The following is a 21310-nucleotide window of genomic DNA, read 5'->3' on the forward strand; positions in this document are numbered from 1 at the left end:
TCGCTGGGGCTCTCCCTGCTGCTGTGCACCATAGCCATGCCTCTCAGCACAGCAGCCCAGAACAGTGACTCAGCATCCCTTCAGGGCTCATCAGACATACAGACTGTCTGGTCCCAACCGAATGGATGGGCAGTTTGCATTGTGTGTGTTAATGTGTATGTGCACACATGTGCACGTATGTGGAGTCCAGAGGCCTAACTCAAATGTCGGGCTCAATTTCTCCACAGTATTTTCTTGAAAGAGTGTCTCTCCTTCACTGGAGCTCACCAATTTTGCTGTATTGACTGGCCAGAAAGTTCTAGGAATCCTCCTGTCTCTACATCCCCAGCTCTGGTGTTACAGGTGCATACTGCTTTCAGCTTTTTACATGGGATCTTGGAATCAAACTTAGAGCCTCAGGCTTGGACAGCAAGCGCTTCACCCACTGAGCCACCTCCCCAATGCAGAATCTGCTTTTCCCCACGCTCCTCCAGTGGTCGGTTTGTTTATGAAGAACTGAGAAGCTGCTGTAGGATTCCTCTCGTACTTTTTCCCTTCCTAATAGCACCATAAATCCTGAAGACAGGGAGGCTAGAGAAGACAGAGATCGTGGGGCTAGAGAAGAACCACAGAGTCAACTTTGCAGCTCGTGGGGTTTGGTTTGGGGAGAATTCCTGTCTCTTTAAAAAACGAGTAGGCGCCTGGCGGTGACTTTAAGGCTTATATTTTGTTGTACATATAAATATTTTGAGGCTGCTGGAGGAATACTTCATAAATTCCCTTTCTCAGATAGCAAACACCATATTCCCACCCTGGTGGGGTTAACTGACAGCCAAGCCCTGTTCCCACAAGTTCCCTGGAACAAAGGATGACAACCTTTGTAGCCAGCAGAGACTGGAACATGATACACCACCCCGTGACTTGAGACTTTTTCTTTGTAATTTTCTTTCCTGGTTTGGAACCTGAATTTCAACTGCACAGAAGGTCACGAAGTGATAAAAACCCTGAATACACAAGGACCTCAATAACTTGTCAGCAAATCCTCCCGCAGCAGCTACCAGGCACTTCTGGGTTCTGTGTGTAGCCACTCTCCACCCTCCACCCTCCAAATGTTGGCTACCGGAAACCAAATCCCAGCACTTTACAGATGCTCTGTGGCTCCATCCCCAAATGACTTCCAATCTCTCAGTCCTGTTGGGCCAGTGGTCTGAAAGTTTGTCCATCGCACCTCGCTCCCATTGCGTCAAACTTTGATAGTGACTCCATAGTTAGCTACATCCTACACGTGACTCCAAAACCGGGCACCCTGAATATGTACTAACTTCCCAGATCTGGACAAAGTTCAACATCTTACAAGAGTTTTGCACTAAATACAAGCTTAGACTGGATCCATTTTAGGTACCAGAAAAGATGGTGTCACTTCTCGGTCCACGGCCCGGTGCACGTATATTTTTCCACTCTGGTTATCTTCTATAGAGAATAAGCCGATCTCTGGAAATTCATCCACGCCAGGCCCTCTGAGTAAGTACATCAGGGACACATTATTGGACATATTATTGAACAGCTGAAAATAAGAAAATCAGAAAAAAAATTAAAGGACTCTGCCAATAAATCGTGGTGAGCTTCAAACATCAAGACTAAGAACCAAGGCATCTTTCAGGAATCTAAGCAAGGCATCTCACTTCTAAGGGGCTGGGCTAAGGAAGCAAAAGGCTCAGCAGAGATGTGGGAACAAAGATATTGGGGCAGAGGCTGGAGAGGGAGCTCCATGGTTAAGAGGGTTCTGTTGGAAATATTATGTTAAGGTGTAAACAGAGATTCACGTTGATTTTGACTGCCCATACCCAAATAATCACACAGAAACTATATTAATTACAACACTGGCCAACGACTCAGGAATATTCCTAGCTAACTCTTATATCTTAAATTAGTTCTATTTTTTCATATTTTACCACATAGCACGTAGTTTGTTACCTCTTGCTTCTTGGACAGCTACATGGCATATGCCTGACTCCGCCTTCTTTCCTCCTCTATCTCTGCTTGGATTTCCCACCTTGCTATATTCTGCCCTGCCACAGGCCAAAGCAGCTACTTTATTAACTCAGGGTAATAAAACATATTCACGGCATACAGAAGGGAATCCCACATTATTAAGGTGTGTTACTTTTGTTTATGTTGCATTTGTTTAACTCTGTGAAGCTGCGATACTTTGCCTGTCTAGAACATCTGATAGTCTAATGAAGATCTGAACGGCCAATAGTGAGGCAGAAGAAAGGATAAGTGGGGCTGGCAGGTGGAGAGAATACATAGAAGGAGAAATCTGGGTTCAGAGAAGAAGTAGCCAGAGAAGAAGGAGGACGTTAGTGGCCAGTCATCCAGCTACACAGCAGTCTACGGAAGAAGAGTAAGATTTACAGAAGTAAGAGAATGAAAGAAGCCCAGGGGCAAAAGGCAGAGGGGAGAACATAAACTAAGGCAAGTCTTCAAGAAGCAAGCCAACTAAGGCCGGACGTTTGTAACTGAGAACAAGACTCCTTTTGTGATTCATCTGGGAGCTGGGTGGTGGGCCCCCGAAAGAGTTCAAAGAACTTAACAACAGACCACTGCAGTGTTCACCGTTTCAAAAAACGAGTTTGTTTTCCAGTTCTATATAGCTTACAACTGCCTGTAACTCTAGCTCTGGAAGATCGGTAGATACATCTGCCGCTGACCTCTGTAGACAAAGCTGCTCATGTCTGCAAACCTATACAAGGACACGCAGATACATGTCATTACAAATAGTAAAAATAAAATCTGTGATTGGAGAGCTGACTCAGTGGTTAAGAGTGCTTACTTTTCTGTTCTTGCAGAAGACCAGAGTTTGGTTCTTAGCACTCATTTCAGGAGGCTCACAACCACCTGTGACTCCAGTTCCAGTGAGATTCTAGTCCTCTGACATCCATAGACACCTACACTCATATACATGAAAGCACTTAAGCACATACACACACACACACACACACACACACACACACACACACACAAAATTAAAATAAAAAATAAGTCTTTTAAAAAATAAACTAAAGATATTGGACTGGAATAGAGAAACTGGAAACAGCATGGATGTTTATGGGATTAGAAACACCACACAAGAATGCCCATCCCATGACCTCAGACATCTGCTGCCCAGGCTGAGGATGTGCCCTGCCTGGAAAGTCTGGCAGCCACACTCTTAAATGAGAAAAGGGAGTCACAGAATGGAACGTGTGCTGTGATCTTAGTCCTTTACACACTCACATTCCTAAACCTGCACCAAAACATCTGGTGCCAACTTGTTAATATGGGCTTTCTCTTGAGAGAGAGAGAGAGAGAGAGAGAGAGAGAGAGAGAGAGAGAGAGAGAGAGAGAGAGAAAGAGAGAGAGAGAGAGAGAGAGAGAGAGAGAGAGGTCACACTTAACTTTTCATAAAGAGAAGCTATGAGCAGCCCTTGGCTGACTCTTATTCTTTTTTAATCCCAGCACTCAGAAGGCAGAGGTAGGTGGATCTCTGTGAGTTCGAGGCCAGCCTGATCTAAAGAATGAGTTCCAGGGCAGGCTCCAAAGCTATAGAGAAACCCTGTCTTGAAAAAACAAAACAAAAATGAAACGCCTGCAGGGACCAGTGAAGTAGACCTGCATGTTAGAGTCATTCTCATTCAGTTAGGGGGGAGACACCAGTCTCAAGGTACACACTCAGACGGTCCCTAGAAATCAGCTATCACAGTCCAAGCCAGTGTCCTGCCTGCTTGTCTTCACTGCCTGGTTATAAGTCAGGCAGGCACACAGCAAGGCAGCTGCCAGAATCCACTCTATAAAGAGGGTGTGATTCTGGGTTTTCCCCCAAAGAAATAATCAATAAATGCCAGCAGGAATCAAGACCCCACTCCTCCATCCAGAAGGGACAGAAGGGACTTACTGCTCACAGAGGCCAGAGTATGTCCTTACCTCCCCAACCAGTTTGGGAAAGGGCCCTGAATCTTCCTCCTCCAGCTCCAGAGTGGTGAGAACCCATCTTCTCTTGGATCTCCGCAGAGGTTGGTGGTTCTGTCCCTACAGGGCATAGGATGGCAGTATCAGTGAAGATGAAGGTAAGGCTAGCAGCCGGAATCTGTAATATCTGAGTGTCATAGCTGGGCACTGAGCTGACTCCACATAAGCCTCCTGTCTCTTGGATACAGAGCAACCATCTAAGCTTGGCCATTGCAAATATCTGTCCTCTTAACAACTCCTGTCATTCCTAAAAGTGAGGTACAGGTTACCTAATGATTTCACAAGGTTTGTTAGATAGCTTTGTGAGCTATGCAGACATGGCATTAAAAACCATTTTCAACCAGGTCTGAATGTGTGACCTACAACAATAAGCCAACAGCCTAATACAGAGAAAGTCATTCCCTTCATTAGTCTCTTGGTTTTCCTGAAATCATTGACAAAAATGTTTCCATTTGTTGCCAGCAGGCTTTTATTTTTTAAAAAAATTTTTTTTTTGCTTATTTATTATGTATACAATATTCTGTCTGTGTGTATGCCTTCAGACCAGAGAGGGCACCAGACCTTACTACAGATGGTTGTGAGCCACCATGTGGTTGCTGGGATTTGAACTCAGGACCTTCAGAAGAACAGGCAATGCGCTTAACCACTGAGCCATCTCTCCAGCCCCCGCCAGCAGGCTTTTAATGTTAATGTTACTAGTCTCCCTTTTAACCAACATGTGTATATACAGACACAAGACTCTGAATTGAAGCATTCCATCCTGGAAGGAAGCTCATTAAACCCAGGAAAGAAACAACTCACAAGTCTCAGGAAATCCTTGAAACTTACAGGATTCACAAGGTCCCTCCCAGATTTCAAGGTTATATAAGCGGTAAGAAGAGATAATAAACAAGGAAGTGGTGAGGATAAGCCTGCAGGCTTGCACCTTCGACTGTTTTTGGCTCTTCCCAGTTAGACATGAAGGCCTCACTGACTCCACAGACAGCACCTGGGCTGCTAGAAGACCATGTGAAGCTGAAATTCTTTGTCCCACAGAGCCAATGTGAACACGCACTGAATAAGTCAGTCCTACCCTTCTGTGGGCAAAGGGCAGATTCTGCCTTCTTTCATTAGAACCGACTTCCAACCCCACCAGTGTGATCAAGACAGTCATCAGCTTCTTCTTGGAAGTTATTAATGACTCTGACCTTAAAAGCAAAAATGACACTAACTAATTAGTGCCATTAATTAATGTCCTTATCAGTGTTCTACAGCAATTGCCTGAAGTAGAACCTCTACATTTAGATTTTTGGTTCATGGTTCTAGGGATACAACTCAGGGGCTCCTCCTGGGTGCTAGGCAAGCACCATGCCTGAACTACATCCCAGCCCCTGGGTTTAGTGTCAGAGGCTATGATTTCGTGTTCATTGCATGTCCATTTAGATCACCTTGTCCCTAACCCCAGGGGAAGAAATCAAAGGACTCTGGTGTGTTGTTGCTAATGGAAGGGATCCTCAATCCTGAACCACCCCACTATTCTACCACGGAAGGAGATGGCGCTAACCTCATGTGGTCAGGGTTAGCGCAAAGCCTGACACGTGTGTAGGAGTCAATGTCAGTTGGTGGTGGGACTTAGCTGGGCTTTTCTGTGTCCTCTCCTGTTCTTTATTTACAATAATTGCTATAATAATAGAACTTGGCATTTTCACTGGGAATCCCTAGTGTGTGGTTTGTATTCCAACAGCTCCTCCCCCATCTCACAAGTTCATATGTAAGACTGCAGACACACAAAAAGACACATCCTACAACGGCGTCCAAAGCTGGCAGTACACTGATGGGTGTGTGCTTGCTTTAGATAAGGCAGAGGCAGAGAAAGGGTGCACATAGGGAGCATATGGCAAGGCAAATGGGACAAAAGTTTAACAGATGATAAATTCTCATAAAAGGTATTCCTACGGGCCACGGAGTTGGCCCAGAATGGAAAGGCGCTCGCTGCACAGTCCTGGTGTTTATCACTGCAATAGAAGTCTTAAGGCACACGCACACGCCTGTGCACACATACAATCATCAAACTCACAAGATGCACCAAGGCCTGAGGGTGTAGAAGCAGATCGTGGCTGAAAGGTCCAGAGCAGAAGACACCACGTCTGTCAAGTTGATTGGCTTAGCAAGCTGTCACTCATGCTGGGGTGGGGCTTATTGGTGACACAGCTGCCCAAGAGTCACCCATGCTCCTGCACACAATCCCTCACCCACATTGTCCCAGTAAGAGACCCTTTCACAGACTCGCTGAGCTGGGCTTGGCTGGAATTATTTCCTTGTATGTTGCTGCTCTCTTCCAAGTCATTTCTGTATCTCCTGGAAAGTTATAGCAATTATGAAAGCTCATTCCATTATATTCAGATTTCATATGGGAGGGGATGGTTGGGACATCAATACTGTCATGTTTTGGTGTAGTCTCAAAAGAGAAAATCCAGAATTCCCTATTCAAAGTATTCAGATCATTCCAAATGCAAACACGTGGGAGGCCAGGATCTCCGCACATCCTTCAACTGAACAGCATTCACAACCGATTAAGCACAAATGCGGGAGGAGAATCCAGCTGTCTTCCGCTAAACCAGACACTCAAATGACTTGACAGAGTACACAACAGCACTGCTTTTCTCATTAGGCAGGATCTGAAAAATACAGTCATTTTGAGTAAAACTCCGTTATTCATATTTGTGTGTGATGGGGTTATTGTTCTCTTTAGTGAATTAAACATGGCTAAGGATTGTCAGCTTTCATCTCTAACACATTATCAATAAATATAACTCAGGCAGTCAGAGTCGCTAGGACTTGAACCCAAACCACAAGTGCCACTGTCAGTGGACCCAGATCCATCAGGTCACCGCCACGTGTGGCCACATAGAACACACAAGGGCTGTCTTAATGCAGGGTTATACGGAGACACGGTGGGCTTTGAGGGCTCATAGGAAATGAAGACACATTCTCCATGTGTTCATTTGTGGTCGCCTACCTTCACGGTGGTGTGTGATATCACTGGGTCATTTTGTTTATTTATTTATTTATTTATTTTAACCTGCCTCAGACTGTGTCAAGTTGGGAGCCTAGGCCCCAGACGCTCGCATCTATCCAGTACCCCCTCCTGCCCCCTCCCAGCCTGGTCTGGACTCCAAATCCCAGCAGGCCAGGTTCTGACTGCTCCCTGGGGGTGTGGTCAGGACCACTTTCTCTCCAGGGTATTTAAATGAGCCCCCAAAAGAGGAACTCGTGGTCTCCCTTTCTTCCTCCCTTTTGCGCAGCTTCCCGGTTTCCCCTCGGGGCCACCTGAGAACGCAGAACTCCTATTAAACCTGGATATTTCTTAATTTGGCTTGTTTTGATTAGGCTTGATTGGGAATTTTGTGTTGGCAGGGAGCTCACGTTAGGAAATATTCCTAAAAGACTGTATTTCTACTTCCATCTATTTACCCAAAGGAAAGGAGTTGTTGGTGCACCGCGTGTATATGTTCATGGTAGTGTATGTGAAGCACGGGCATCCTCCTGACTCTTGTTCCCTCACTCTGGGATGACAGGTACACACTGTGCAGAACTCAGGTATGCCGAGAGAGCATGTCCGTGAGAAGTGCCTCTAGCCCCAAAGAAGGAAATTTCCAGAGTCTTTGACTACACAAACCTTAAACCAGTATGTTCAGATACTGAGTGTTTCTTAATTAATACTGGGAGATTTAAATACACAGCCGAGGGGCTGGAGAGACGATGGTTCTGGTTCGGCAGTTATGAACACTGGCTGCTCTTATAGAGGAGGATCTGATTTCAATTCCCAGCACCCACTGGTGGCTCACAATCATTTGTAACTTCAGTTACTATAGTGATTTTTATGTTTTAATAAGTAAAGCTTGCCTAAAGATCAGAAGGGCAAAGCTAAGACACTAGAGATCAGGCAGTGGTGGCACACACCTTTAATCCCAGGATTTGGGAGACAGAGGCAGACGGAGCTCTGTGAGTTCAAAGCCACCCTGGGTTACAGATGATCAACACAGAAACAAATTCAGGTGGTGGTGCTTCACACCTTTAATCCCAGCACTAGAGGGAATGTAAAATGGGAGGAGAGTGAGGCTTAGTCTGCAGTTGCCCAGCCTTGGTAGAGGAAAGACTTCTCTAGTGGCTTGGTTGTTTTGCTTTTCTGGTTTTCAGGACTGAACCCCAATTTCTGACTCTGGGTTTTTATTATTCATGCTACAAGTTACAGGGGATCCAACATCTTCTCCTGACCTACATCAACACCAAGCACATATGGTACACAAACATCCCGGCAAACTACCCATACACATAAAATAAGGTAATTTTTTATTGCAATTCTTGCAAACGAACGTAGAAATTGATTTTGTTTCTGATCCAAGCTTCCGGTCATTGGGTTGGGCTGTGTGACATCCCCTGTCACTCTCAAGTCCCTCTGTCTAAGAAGGAGACTTCCAGCGCCTGCTCCACCCTCTAGCCCTGTAGAGTCTGTCCTAAGAGCACAGGTGGGCCCAACCAACTGGCAGGGAAAGCCGACAGGATCTTCACAGAGAGTTAAAGGTTTACACTTTGCTGGAGAGGAACCCGAAATCCCCACAGCAGCTCCAGGCGGCTTTCTCTTCTCTTTGTGTGGCCTCAGAACAGCTAATCTGCATGATGCAGAAGGACTCGCAATTGTTCCCTGAGGAGGAAATGGCTCTGTAAGAGCACCTATTACACCTCCATCCGGGACAATGGAAGCAATTCCTTCAAAATGGACACTGCTCACAGCAATTTGCATAATGCTCTCCACCCTGTTGGTAGGACCAACCATCCCTAAAACTGGCTTCCCCAGCTGTAGTCTACCCCAGGCTGCTTTAGCAGAGTGGTAGGCAGGCAAGCTCCGCCCCCTCCATCCTATAGGCCCTTTCACAGGTGGGACTGGACTTGGGTCAGGTCACCAGGGCCATTCAGGCTTACCTGGTCAAGGGTGCCATGATATCTTTGGAGAAAAACAAAAGCAAACCAAAAATTCATAGAATAAATTAGGGGGAAGAAAGAACTAAGACACTAAAATGCTTGAAATAAATCAGACTTTCTCTCTCTTACTCTCCTCTTTCCTTTCTTTCCCTTCCTTCCCTCTCTCCCTCCCTCCCTCTTTCTTTCTTTCTTCCTTCCTTTCTTTCTTCCTTCCTTCCTTCCTTTCTTTCTTTCTTTCTTTCTTCCTTCCTTCCTTTCTTTCTTTCTTTCTTTCTTTTTTCTTTCTTCCTTCCTTTCTTCCTTTCTTTTTGACAGAACCTCACAGCCTAAGCTGGTTCAGTCTTGCTATACATCCAAAGATGGCCTTGAACTTTCTAATGCTCCTGTCTCCTTCTATACAATGCTAGGGACTAACTGTAGCTGACCATTGTAATGTCTGGTTTTGTGTCAACTTGACACAAGCTAGAGTCATCAGAGAGGAAGAAGCCTCAGTTGAGGAAAAGCCTCCTTGAGATCCAGCTGTAAGACATTTTTTTCAATTAGTGATCGATGGGGGAGAGCTCAGCCCATGGTGGGTGGTGCCATCCCTGGGCTAGTGGTTCTGGGCTCTATAAGAAAGCAGGCTGAGCAAGCCATGAAAAGCAAATCAATAAGTAGTTCCTTACCATGGCCTCTGCACCAGCTCCTGCCTTCATGTTCCTGCCTGTTTGACTTCCTGTCCTGACTTCCTTCAGTGATGAACAGTGATGTGGAAGTGTAAGCTAAATAAACCTTTTCCTCCACAGCTTGCTTGTTGGTCACAGAATTTGGTAGCAGCAATAGAAACTTTAACTCAGATAATCATGTCCGGTTTATATGGTACTGGGGATTGAACTCTTGGCTTTGTGTGTGCTAGGCAAGCACTCTACCAACCAAAGTCCAAATATTTAAAATTTCAATGTATGTTTCCATTCAAGGAGACTTTGGGATCCTAGAAATCAGTATTTTAAATTCCCATGGGACATTTCTGTACAGATTCCTTGGCCTTCCACCTACACCTAGTTGCTGGGCTCTGGACTCAAAGTCCAAGGCACCTCGAGGACTGAGTGTTCTGGCCTGCGCTTCACAGAGTGACAGCCACTGGCTGTGTGGTCCTCACTGAATACTTGGACGGTAGATCATGGAATTGAATCTTAAATTAGACTTAAATGAAAGTTAGATTGCCACAAGTAATGGCCACCTTCCTTGCACAGTAAAGACAATACTGAGAAACCCAGCATAGCTTTCTGGGGCCAGGCCTGAGTCCAAACCCTGTCCCTTTTTTCAACAGCTGCATATCAGCAGGCAAATGGTTGAACCTCCCTGAGTCTGAATCTCATCTTTGTGATGACATGTAACTGCGTACAACTGTGTATACTGAATCCTCAAGGTAGAGCCAAACACAATGCCTTTAGTACATAATGTATAGAACACACTTAAGACCATTTTAAAAAGCTGGAATAAGGGTGACCCTGCAGGTGTCATGACAGGCAGGGAAATGAATGGTGAAGAGGTGAGAATGACCTCATCAGCCCGCACCAAACTTTAGGGAGTCTGACACCAGACAGTTTATTGTCAATAAACCTAAACACAATATAATTTGGGGGGAAAAAGTTTCATTGTGTAATACAATCCCTAGTGAACAACAAAGAGTAATTACATTGAAACTCAGCTCAGGGCACATGTCATTTCCTCCAAAGAGATGGGATTGAGAGATATTTGTATTAGCTTTAGGGCCTAGGGAAAGATTTGGCATGGTCTTGGTAATACAGATAGTATAGAGGCCATTTGGGTTATTAGCCACCTCTGGTCCTGGTTGTGGGAGTTTGGAGAGTCTCTAGATGTACAGATAATGTAAGTGTCATTTAGATGACTAGCCACCTCTGGTCCTGGCTGTGGAGCTTGATGTAGCCTGGCTCAACAGATCCTGTAGATCGCCAGGCCATTAATCACCTCTAATTCCCATCTTTCCGGATGGAAGAACAGGTTTTACCTCTTTTCCATTGAAAACGCAATCCTGCCTGCTTAGTATTCCTGGTTTCCCGGAGATCTGTGGGTAGAAGAACCTTCACACTCCCCACATTAGAAGAAAAGATATTGAATGTTTCTACCATAAAGAACGGTAACGAAGTGAGGTGATGGATGTTGGTTCTGATTTGACCACTCTGCAATGCACACAGCAATAGAACCATTATATGGTACCCTGTAAGTACAGCTTTATGTTTTTAATGTATCAGCTCCCTACTATTTAATTTTTTAAAGTACTAAATGAGGCTAGTGAGATGGCTCGGCAGGTAAAAATGCCAAGCCTTATGACCTGCTCTTGATCCCTAGGACCCACGCGGTAGAGGAGAGAGTGTATTCCTGAAAGTTATCCTCTGAATCTACATGCATGCCTAGGCCTGCACAGGCCTGCACACACTTGTATGTGTACATATGTGTGCGCGTGCACGCGCGCACGCGCGCGCACACACACACACACACCAATATATGTAAAATGTGATTCAAACAGGAAGGGCCAAGGATTTGCATTTTCCTATGAAAGTCAAATACTTGACTTTGAAACAAAGGCAACCTTTTCTTCCTCTTGTACCTCAGTCAATTTGAATTCAACATACCCTTAACCCCTTTCAGCTCACTTTCTCACAAAACATGCCTTCTTCAGGACTCCCTAATTTACCAACACGCAGTCACATGTTTACTCTCCATATCTCCCCCTTCCTAGCTCCACAGCCAACCTCCATTTTCATTCCCAGGCTTTCTTGGGCCTTCCAGCCCTCTGCGTCCACCTCCAGGCCTGATGGTCCCCACATTTCTATGGGTGACACTGGAGCATCCTCTGGAGTGATCTCTCTCCTGTCCCTTCTCTCCCACCTGTCCCTTCTTATCCCTCTGCTGGGAATTGAGTGGCATCCCTAACCATGGATGCAGAAGTCCTAATCCCCATACCTGTGGACGTGATCATAGTTGCTAACAATGCTTTTATTATGATGATGCATATATATGTATGCATTCAAGTATGCCCATATGGAGGATTGAAGAAGGACACTTAAAAGAAATCCCACACTAGCTCAGAACTGAGAATAAAAAAGGGTTAACCCTACAGCAGAAAATAGTGGTCAACACCAGGCATCTTTCTCAATTACTTTCTACCTCACTGATCTGAACCAGATTGACCATTAGTTGAGGCTGGCAGCCAGCAAAGCCCCAGGGATCTGCATCTGCCTTCCCAGATGTGAGCCTCCAGCACATGACTAAACTAAAGATCTGAACTTGGGTCCTCACGCTTCCCTAGCAGATACTGAACTGACTGAGCCGTCTCTCTAAGATTTACAATAGGTTTTTTTTTGTTTTTTGTTTTTGTTTTTGTTTTTTTTTTGTCTTTTGTTTTCTTTTTGTTTTTTCAAGACAAGGTTTCTCTGTGTAGCTTTGGTGCCTCTCCTGAAACTACCTCTTGTAGACCAGGCTGGCCTCGAACTCACAGAGATCTGCCTGCCTCTGTCTTCCGAGTGCTGGAATTAAAGGCATGCACCACTACTGCCCGGCTAGATTTACGATGTTTAAGGATAACATTTTTCAGAATTTCAAAAACAGTACCAACCCCAGAACACCAGGATTTCTTCCTAGTTCAGTTTCATTCTTTGAAAAATTCTCTAATCTCTGGCCTTTGAATCCTGCCCAGCCCAACCTGGGGTTTCTTGGGCTCTTGGGACTAGAAATCACCAACCAGGAGGACAGCTTGTTACTGGGTGACAATGAATGTGTCTGGGTGACAAAGTCATAAGGCCACAGAACATACTCTGACCTTGTCATCTGGCTTCACATCAGAGTCACAGAACTATTGGTAATGTTAGCCACTGGAGGGGGAAAGTCATTCCTTTTATAAGAGCATAGGCCCTGGTAAGTTGACACACCCAAGTGAAAGGCCACATATCCAAGAATATTTATTAGGATAGCACAAATTCTTCTTGATTTTTCTTTTTATAAGCACACAGATCTGGGTGGGTAGAGAAGAGGAGAGTCTAGGAGAGTCAGGGAATGGCGAATATGATCAAATTGTGTAGGAAATTCTCAGAGCTTTAGGAGAAATAATAGCAGAGCAGGGTGGTGGGATTTCAGGGAGAAGCTAGCACACAGACACCTCCCCAACAGAAGAGCACTGGTTGTCCCTGAAGATTAGGTGTGGGTGTGGGGCGGGTATGCCTGCCAAAGACACTTGGGAACAGAATTTGGAGGAGCCTTGAAGGCATTGAGAATTGCATTATTTCCCACAGCCAGTCCTGCAGCTTCTGAATGTGGACTTCTTCACCAAGTGAAAGGTCACTCGCCATGGAGGTGAATTAACCACTCAGGCCCTGTGCTAACACAACAGAGAGGGGATATTGCATTTCCTTGAAAGACTAGTCACAGGTAGGTGCAGGTGTGAGAGAAGGGTAGAGATGGGATTTGATTTGCAATATACTCAAATCCAGGCTACCATGGGGTCATAAAATGGGGTTCTATGAGAAACCGTAGACGAGATGAATGCACGCTCAACTCTTACGGCAAAATACAACCAAGGTAATTCTCCTAACTCAAAGATTGGTACCAGGCAAGGTATCCACTTTTAAAAATGGGACTCTTCTAGAGTGTGGGTACGCCAAGATGGAACTCCCTATGGTATTTGCTGCTGTGTCCATTCAGTGTCTGGCCCAGGAGACGTCTAACTAGTGGTTATAAGGATACAGCCCCCTTCATCAGTGTCAGGAACACAGAAAGGAGTGCTGAAATGCCGCGAGCCAAGCACAAGCCATCCATGGCGTCCCCTCCCTCACCAGCACACCCCCCAAGCCAGTGAAGCTCAATGTTTAGCTTTATTGGCAAGTAAAGAAAACACAATAACAAAGTTGTTTTTGTTTTAAGTCCTGACTACCCAGCTGCACTGCTGGAACAATCAACCTAAACTTCTGGTTTTCAAACCCTGCAGATGAGATGGAACCGAGCTGAGCTGAGGATAAAAGTTGGCTTTACACCACACACACCCCTTTCGGAAGTGGTTGACCTTGATTGTTATTTAAATACTGAATTCAGACCCCAGAGTGTTTACTCCCAACCATAATTACTGCCTTGTCTGTGTGTGTGTGTGTGTGTGTGTGTGTGTGTGTGTGTGCTTTGTCTGTCTCGCTCGCATGCTCTGTGTGTGTGTATGTGGTATCTTTCTCGGTGTATGTATCTGTCTGTGTGTGGTGTGCCTGTCTGTCACTGTCTCTCTCTGGTGTATGTGTCTCATGTCTGTCTGTCTGTGTGTGCATGTGTATGTGTGCTGTGTCTGTCTGTCTCTCTCTCTGTGTATGTGTCTGTGTGTGGTGTGTCTGTCTGTCTCTGGTGTGTGTGTCTGTGTGTCTGTGTGTGCGTGCATATGTGTGTGTGATTCAGTTAGAATGTAATAATCTTGGGAGGGCACTGGGATATGGGTGACATGAAATCGGAAGGAGGCTTGTAAGATGGGAGGAAGAGACTGCAGGAGGGGCTGGGGATGAATGAGAGCAGAGTACGCATGAAAACGATGAAACCTGTAGCTTCATACGCTGACTTAAAACACTATTTAAAAAAAAAAAAGAAAGACACAATTTTCTCTTCCAACCAACAGAAAGAAAATCCAGCAGGTCACACCCAACAACCACATGCAACATTGGCTGCCCCCTGGAACATAAGACACTGGCCGCCATTGAACACAGGACACTGGCCGCCATTGAACACAGGACACTGGCTGCCACTGAGCACAGGACACTGGCTGACACTGAACACAGGACACTGGCTGCCCACTGGCGACCCTGCTCTTCCTATCCTGTTTACAGTGGGGTGTTTTAGTGCCCCCTGCTTGTTCGCCCCAGTTGTCTTTAATACAAACTGCTGAGATTTCCTCAGTCCCCTTAAAGTCTGGGTAGAAGTACTGTAGGAAACTGTTATGTTATTAAAACAATCTAACCTGAAACTGTTTGTTTCATGAATTAGTATCAAGTCCCTCAGTTGTTCCCTACTTCCTTGTAAGAGGTGGATCTCGAGCCCACATTTATGCATCTGTATTACTCTAAAGACAGACAGCCCTCTTATTCAGATGAATGGTTGCTTCTCACCAGGTTCAGTTGGATTATATGCAGTTATCCTGCCAAGTTCCTTTAGGGTAGGATATGAAACACCACCCCCCACATGCAATGCACAGTTCCCAGCACCCACCCAGCTCACCTGCAGGAGCAGCAGCAGCAGTAGCAGCAACTGGGCGCAGCCTCTTATGGCCATGTCTGGGTGGTCACTGGGCAGTCCTTGGAGCCTGGTGGCCTCACCAGGAGCCAGGCACCTGCTTTCCAGCCAGGGACATCTCCTCTAGTCACTCTCTTGAGAACTTCGCCCCTGATACTTCAACTTAGCCGATCCTTCAGTCCTCTGCCCCGCTTGCATTTGTCAGAACAGGTAGGCTGAGGGGTAAGTGTGACCTCATCTGTGGCCAGCAGAGTCTAGGGGAGCAAGTGCTCAGATACCAAACACCAGTCATGTGTGTACACAGAAAACTGGCTGGATGTCCACCTCGGGGATTATAGCTCAGCCAAGAAAAGACAGCCTGTACCTACAGGAAGACGGAGTTCATCGTTTCTTTGTTTCTTGGTTGGTTTTTAGTTTCTAAATAGAAGTCCAATAATCCCTCAATAGTAGGGCAATTAATGGTGCTTAAAATCAGTCAAAACTGGAAAAACAACCCCAAGAAATTATAGAGCGCTAACACACATGCGTGCGCACGCATACACACACACACACACACACACACACACACACACACACAGAGAGAGAGAGAGAGAGAGAGAGAGAGAGAGAGAGAAAGAGAATGGTGCACACACACACACACACACAGAGAATGGTGGTAGCTCAACAAACATGCTAGCCAGTTCCCCTTTCTGTTTTCTAATTGCACATCTGCTGGGCCAGACACTCAGTGGACACAGAACACAGCAATAAACAAACACAATAAATAGGGAAGAATCCTGTCTTGGGGTGATCACACTCTGGTGGAACCCCACATAACTATACCGGGGGAAATGTGGGATGAAGAAAGAAATGAAGGAGACTTGGGACAAGACTCCTCTATAGAGCATTTACCCATCATGCATATGGAAAGGCCCTGGCTTCCTTCTGCAACTAGCACAGAAAAATAAGTTACTTTTCTACAACTCCCCAAAGTATGTTACAAAATCTTTATTCTAAGCACATCTGGACTCTACACTGTACAGACGTTTCTACCCAAACCTCTTGTGAATGAAGATGGAGTTAAAGCGTAGGCAGAGAGATGGAAAAAGAGCAAATTTTGAAGCAAAATCTGAACTTGGACTTTGGCAATCTTAATTAATATATGAATTGTTGTCTCCTTATCTCTCCCAAAGTCATGACCAGCTTTCAGCAGGCAAAATGGGTAATCTTTCTCATCAGCTTCCTGTGTCCGCGGAGTGTGAGCTGCAGCTGTGTGTGCTGAACTGTTAGCATCTTAGCTCCTCTAATTCTGCCATTGAAAAGTGGCAACGGTGTGGCGGGCTGTTAGTTTTCCTATGGGGAGAGAGAGAGAGAGAGAGAGAGAGAGAGAGAGAGAGAGAGAGAGAGAGCAGGGTGCTAGTGCTCCTATGCAGAAAGAGAGAAAGAAAGAGAGAGAAAGAGGGGGGTGGCTGCTAGTGTTCCTCGCAGAGAGAATCGGTAACAACAGCTGAGTTTAGTTCGTGCTCATTTCAGAGAAAGCGGATTGCTCTGCCCATAGCCTGTGAGACCTCCAAGCATAGTCCCTAATGTGGAGTCTGTCAAGTCACATGAGCCATGCCTGGACAAGAGCGGTGCAGAGCCCCACGGGAGAATGAGGTCAGATTGTAGGTTACAAAGCTCTGGGAAGGAACCCAAGGATGCTGGGAACAGCTCCACTTTACACTTGTTCTGAGTTGAAAAAAAAATGGCATTTTAATAAATTAGGAGAGACCAAATTTTCAATGCCCTGAAACATTTAAATATATCTGGGCCAAATGCCATTTGAGCATTACATGGCCCTTTTCCCACCAGCTGCACCCTAGTGTGTGCTTTCTAAGCCCTGGAGTTCCGGTGACAACCAGCCAATGCCCTGACTGGGCTTGGAAGCACAGTATTAGTTTGGCAGCCACTTCGTGGCTACTCTCAGCTCCCCAGAAGCTGACAGAACAGAATGGAAGGTCTTCTGGGAGGATGAGAAGGAAGGTGAGAGCCACTGTTGGTCCCCCTAACTCAACATGCTCACCTCAGGTGCTCAAGGGAGCACTCCCCAAATGTTCAACATTCTGTTTAATGGCAACAAGCAATGCATACCAGAGGAATACTTTTGTTTCAAATATTCCATGCCAACCCATTTCTGGGAGTGCTAAGCACTCACTGAGTTTTATACTTAGGGCTGTTGGATAAGATGTCTTGAACATGGTCATTTGTGGGCTTTCAAGTGGAAATGTATTTTTGGAAGGTTTCCACCTGCTCAGGTAAACCTTAGTTGAGAACCCTTAGCTGAGAATAAAGAAGCATTAAACGTATCCTATCCTGAGAGCCACCGACAATGGGGGCTAAACATCTTAGGACTTCAGAACTGACCCTGCCAGGCCCCCAGCTGCTTCTCGGCCCAGTCTGATCTCCCCACCTCTGCTGCCCACAGCAGGGGTGAAGGAAGAGGTAACTGCCTTCTGATATTTAACTCCAGGACTCCTTCCTGGGCCCTGGGTGCTCCTTTCTCATGCCAGAGTCAGATGGGAACATCCGGGGTGCACTGGTGAAGAATCCGTGGGTGTGAGTGCACACTTGACTGCGAGGCTTGGATTTCTGCTGAGCCCGTAGCCCAGCTGGTGGGATGGGGACTGCTGCGGACAGCTAGCCCTGGGGAAGGACACATACCCATACTGTCAACACGGGCATTGCTTACGTATATGAAGAAAACACTCTGAGAGATGCCATAGCTGGAGCTGAACCTTCCTTGCTGTCTCCAGTGGGGTTCTTGCTGGCTCAGGAGGTAGAGGACATAATCTCAAATAGAGAGATGTCATGGCTTGTGGTGCTTTCTCCATTGAGATGGGGCAGCAGAAGGCTGGACGAACCCATGTTTCCCATTTGCAACCTCTGATGGAAAAGAGCCTGGATCCCAGAGAACAGGGAGAGACACCCCAGTGAGAAGCTACAGCCTGCTATCCTTCCTTATGCTGGAATAGAAGGGAAGACACCAGGCCAGGGACAGAGGAGTCCAGCCTACTCAGAGGGAGGAGAGAGACTTGACATCAACCTAATAGACTAGACGCCTTCAGCCAACCAAAGTGACTAGAGGAAAATGCACGCAAGACGGAATAGCTGAGAGACTACAAGGGCATGGTTCAAAAATGGCCCGTTAGACAGCCATTGGGTCCACCAGTAACCAGCCAATCAGTGAGCTCAGTGTCCTGCTTCTCATGGTCACAAGGAAAGCTTCATTCCACAGGAATCTCAAGAAGAAATGTGTATGTATGTGAGGTGTGTATGTGCAGGCATACTTACATGCATGTGTGGTGGTCAAAGGTTATCCTTGGGAGTCACCCCTCAAGAACCACTTACCTTATTTTTGTTTGTTTGTTTTTTTTTTTTTTTGAGACAGGGCTTCACTGTATAGCCCTGGCTACCCTAAAGCTCACTCTGTAGACCAAGCTGGTCTCAAACTCACAGAGATCCGCCTGCCTCTGCCTACGGACCACTGGGAAGGAAGGTGTGGGCTACCATGCTCTACTTACCTTCGTTTTTGAGACAGGTTTCTCACTGGCCTTGAGTGCATTAATTGTCCTAGGCTGGTTGGCCAGCAAGCCCCAGGGATCCTTCTCTTTACTTCCCAGCACTAGGATGACTCGTGCCGCCATAACTGGCTTAAAATATTCTAAATTACATTTGTTTGTTTGTTTATTGTGTGTGCTCATTTATGGGTACACATGTGCCCACAGCGCACAGGTGGGGTTCAGATGGCAACCTGTGAGTGCTGTACCGTCTCCTTCTCAGAGATCCCTCTCAGGTCATGGGGCTTGACGGAAAATGCCTCCACCCACTGAGCTGTCTCGACGGCCCATGGGTTCCTGAGCACAGACTCAGGCCCTCGTCCTTGTGTGGTAAGCACTACCATGACAGGTCTGCCTCGCCAGCCCAAGAACAGACAAAACAAACACACGAACATCAAGGAGAGCTCTGTTTTCCCAACAGTGGCGTGGCTCTGTAAGTTAGGCCTGCTGTACACAATGGCCACCAAGAGGAGGTTACAGACCCCAAGGTAGAGATATTCCTGGGCGGTACTGTGCCTCTGGAGCTCAGAGGGAATCAGTGGTCAGAGGCTACAGCTAGGAGAGGCCAGAGCAGATGAGGTGGCCTGCTGGCCACGGGGTGTACACGAGGAGCCTGCAGGTGCTTGCTGTACTTCTTTCAACTTTCCCGTAGGCTTGAAAATGCTCACTGTGCAGTCCTGCAGCACTAGGGCATGGATCTCACCCCGAGTAATATGTTCACCCACACCTAGCTGCACAGACAGTAAGCTTTGGGGTTCCAACCACATCTGCCCCCAGCCCCACCAAGTGTGCCCATCGTGCCTGACTTTTCCCAGAGGTTCTAGGGGAAAACTCAGGCCCAAGTGCTTTACCAAGGGAGCCAGCGCTCATGGCCTAGCCCCACCTTTTCACCTTTCGCCTTTATGCTTCTATACTAGCAAAACTATACTATGCTATCCTACAGCAATCCTGTTGGAAACTTTCAGTCACACCAATAAGTTCTGAAGGGTTATGGGAGAAAGGCTAGAAAACTACAAAGAGGAAGAGCTTTAAAGGGCTTCTAGTTGATTTCTCCATATCAAGTTCTGAATGAAGACATATTTCTTTTTTAAAAAACAAGATTATTTTTAACTGTACATAGATGGGTGCTTGCCTGCATGCATATACGTGTACATGTGGTACCCAGGGATGCATATATGTGCACACGTGGTACCCGGGGAGGTTAGAAGATCGGTTTCCCTGTAACTGGAGTTGCAGACAATTGTGAGCCACCACATGGGTCCTGGGATCTGAACCCAGATCCTCTGCCAGAGCAGCAACTCCCACCTATGCAGCAGAAAGACCTGCTTCCCCAGTTTCCTGCCGGGGAGTTTATTAAAATGCAGACTGTCCCACAGGTCTGGGGAGGATCACAGGGGAGTTTATTAAAATGCAGACTGTCCCACGGGTCTGGGGAGGATCACAGCAGGAGTGGCGTGAAACTGGGGGGCTTCACAGGAGCTACCGGGAAGCATTCACTACTGTTTTCTCTGCAGGGCAGACATGTGTGACCCCATGGTCACCCAGAACAGGGGAAGGGCATCCATGTACAACAAGACAGGTAACACAAAAGCACAATAGCTTTACACGTCACGTCTCATTGACCAAGAGTCTTCAGAAGATCCCGGGGTCCTGGAGGAGGGGAGGGGATACCGTTTTGTGCAAGAAAACCTGTACAGTTATGCAGAAATGCTGACATGCCGGAACACCTGGGTCTGTCTTTGAGGCTAGAAGACAGGAGACTGCCTTCTTGGCCACTCTTGCACAAAAAGGCAGTGGAAAGGGAGGGAAGGACTCACGTGTTTCCAGCTGCTTCGAGGTTCTAGTTTAAACAGCTCAGCTGAGGGGCGGGGGCAGGGAAGATTAGGTCAGAAAGGACTTGCTTGTGAACCCCTCCTTTATAACACTGTTAGCACACCAAGGCACCACACTTCGGGGTGTCCCTTCCTGAGCCCCGTGCGTTTACGGCAAGCTTCGCGACAGCATCCACAGAGATCCATTTTAATATTCCATGTATATTTACAGCGCTGGTATTGCCAATTACTCAGACGGTGAATGGACACGGGTGGGTGGGCATATTGGGTGGTATTTTACGGAAGTGGGTTCTCTGTGAAGATTTTATAGATGTCGCGTTATTTCACATCTGCCGGGCGGGGCCTTGTGATTAGGGAACTATCCAGGAACACCAGGGAGTTAACCACACCTAACAGTTCCTTTGCTCTCTGGTGGCAGAGGACAGACAAGCGAAGAACCTGCTTTGTGTGGGAAGCCAAGCAGTGCTTTCTCTCCCATTCCGTTTTGATCTTAGTACAAAGGTCTGCTCCATCAGAAGACACTAACATAAATTCACCAGGGTCTCACAAGGTTTGGTCGCCACCTAGTGGATGATCAGGTAACGACCACTAAAATAACCACCATTCATGCCCAATCTAAGCCTGGATTTTAGATCTCCAACTTGGTTAATTTGGCTAAGAACAGAGAACCATTTCTAACCCACCACCACGACTGCC

At 46.4% G+C, this 21310-nt stretch overlaps 1 protein-coding gene across 1 annotated transcript in view; it reads right to left on the reverse strand.

The window, feature by feature from the left end:
- Cdh26 (cadherin 26) overlaps positions 1–18869 on the reverse strand; it is a 52264-nt gene extending 33395 nt beyond the window's left edge. The window contains exons 1-3 of the mRNA XM_087911400.1: positions 18747–18869; positions 3943–4047; positions 1382–1543 (exon numbers count right to left, since the gene is read on the reverse strand). Coding sequence (XP_087767526.1) covers positions 1382–1543; positions 3943–4047; positions 18747–18869 — 390 coding nt within the window. The remainder of the gene's footprint in view (positions 1–1381; positions 1544–3942; positions 4048–18746) is intronic.
- Between the last annotated feature and the right edge of the window lie 2441 nt (positions 18870–21310).

This window comes from Myodes glareolus, chromosome 10 (assembly GCF_982192425.1).
Source record: "Myodes glareolus chromosome 10, mMyoGla1.1, whole genome shotgun sequence".
Taxonomy (NCBI): domain Eukaryota; kingdom Metazoa; phylum Chordata; class Mammalia; order Rodentia; family Cricetidae; genus Myodes; species Myodes glareolus.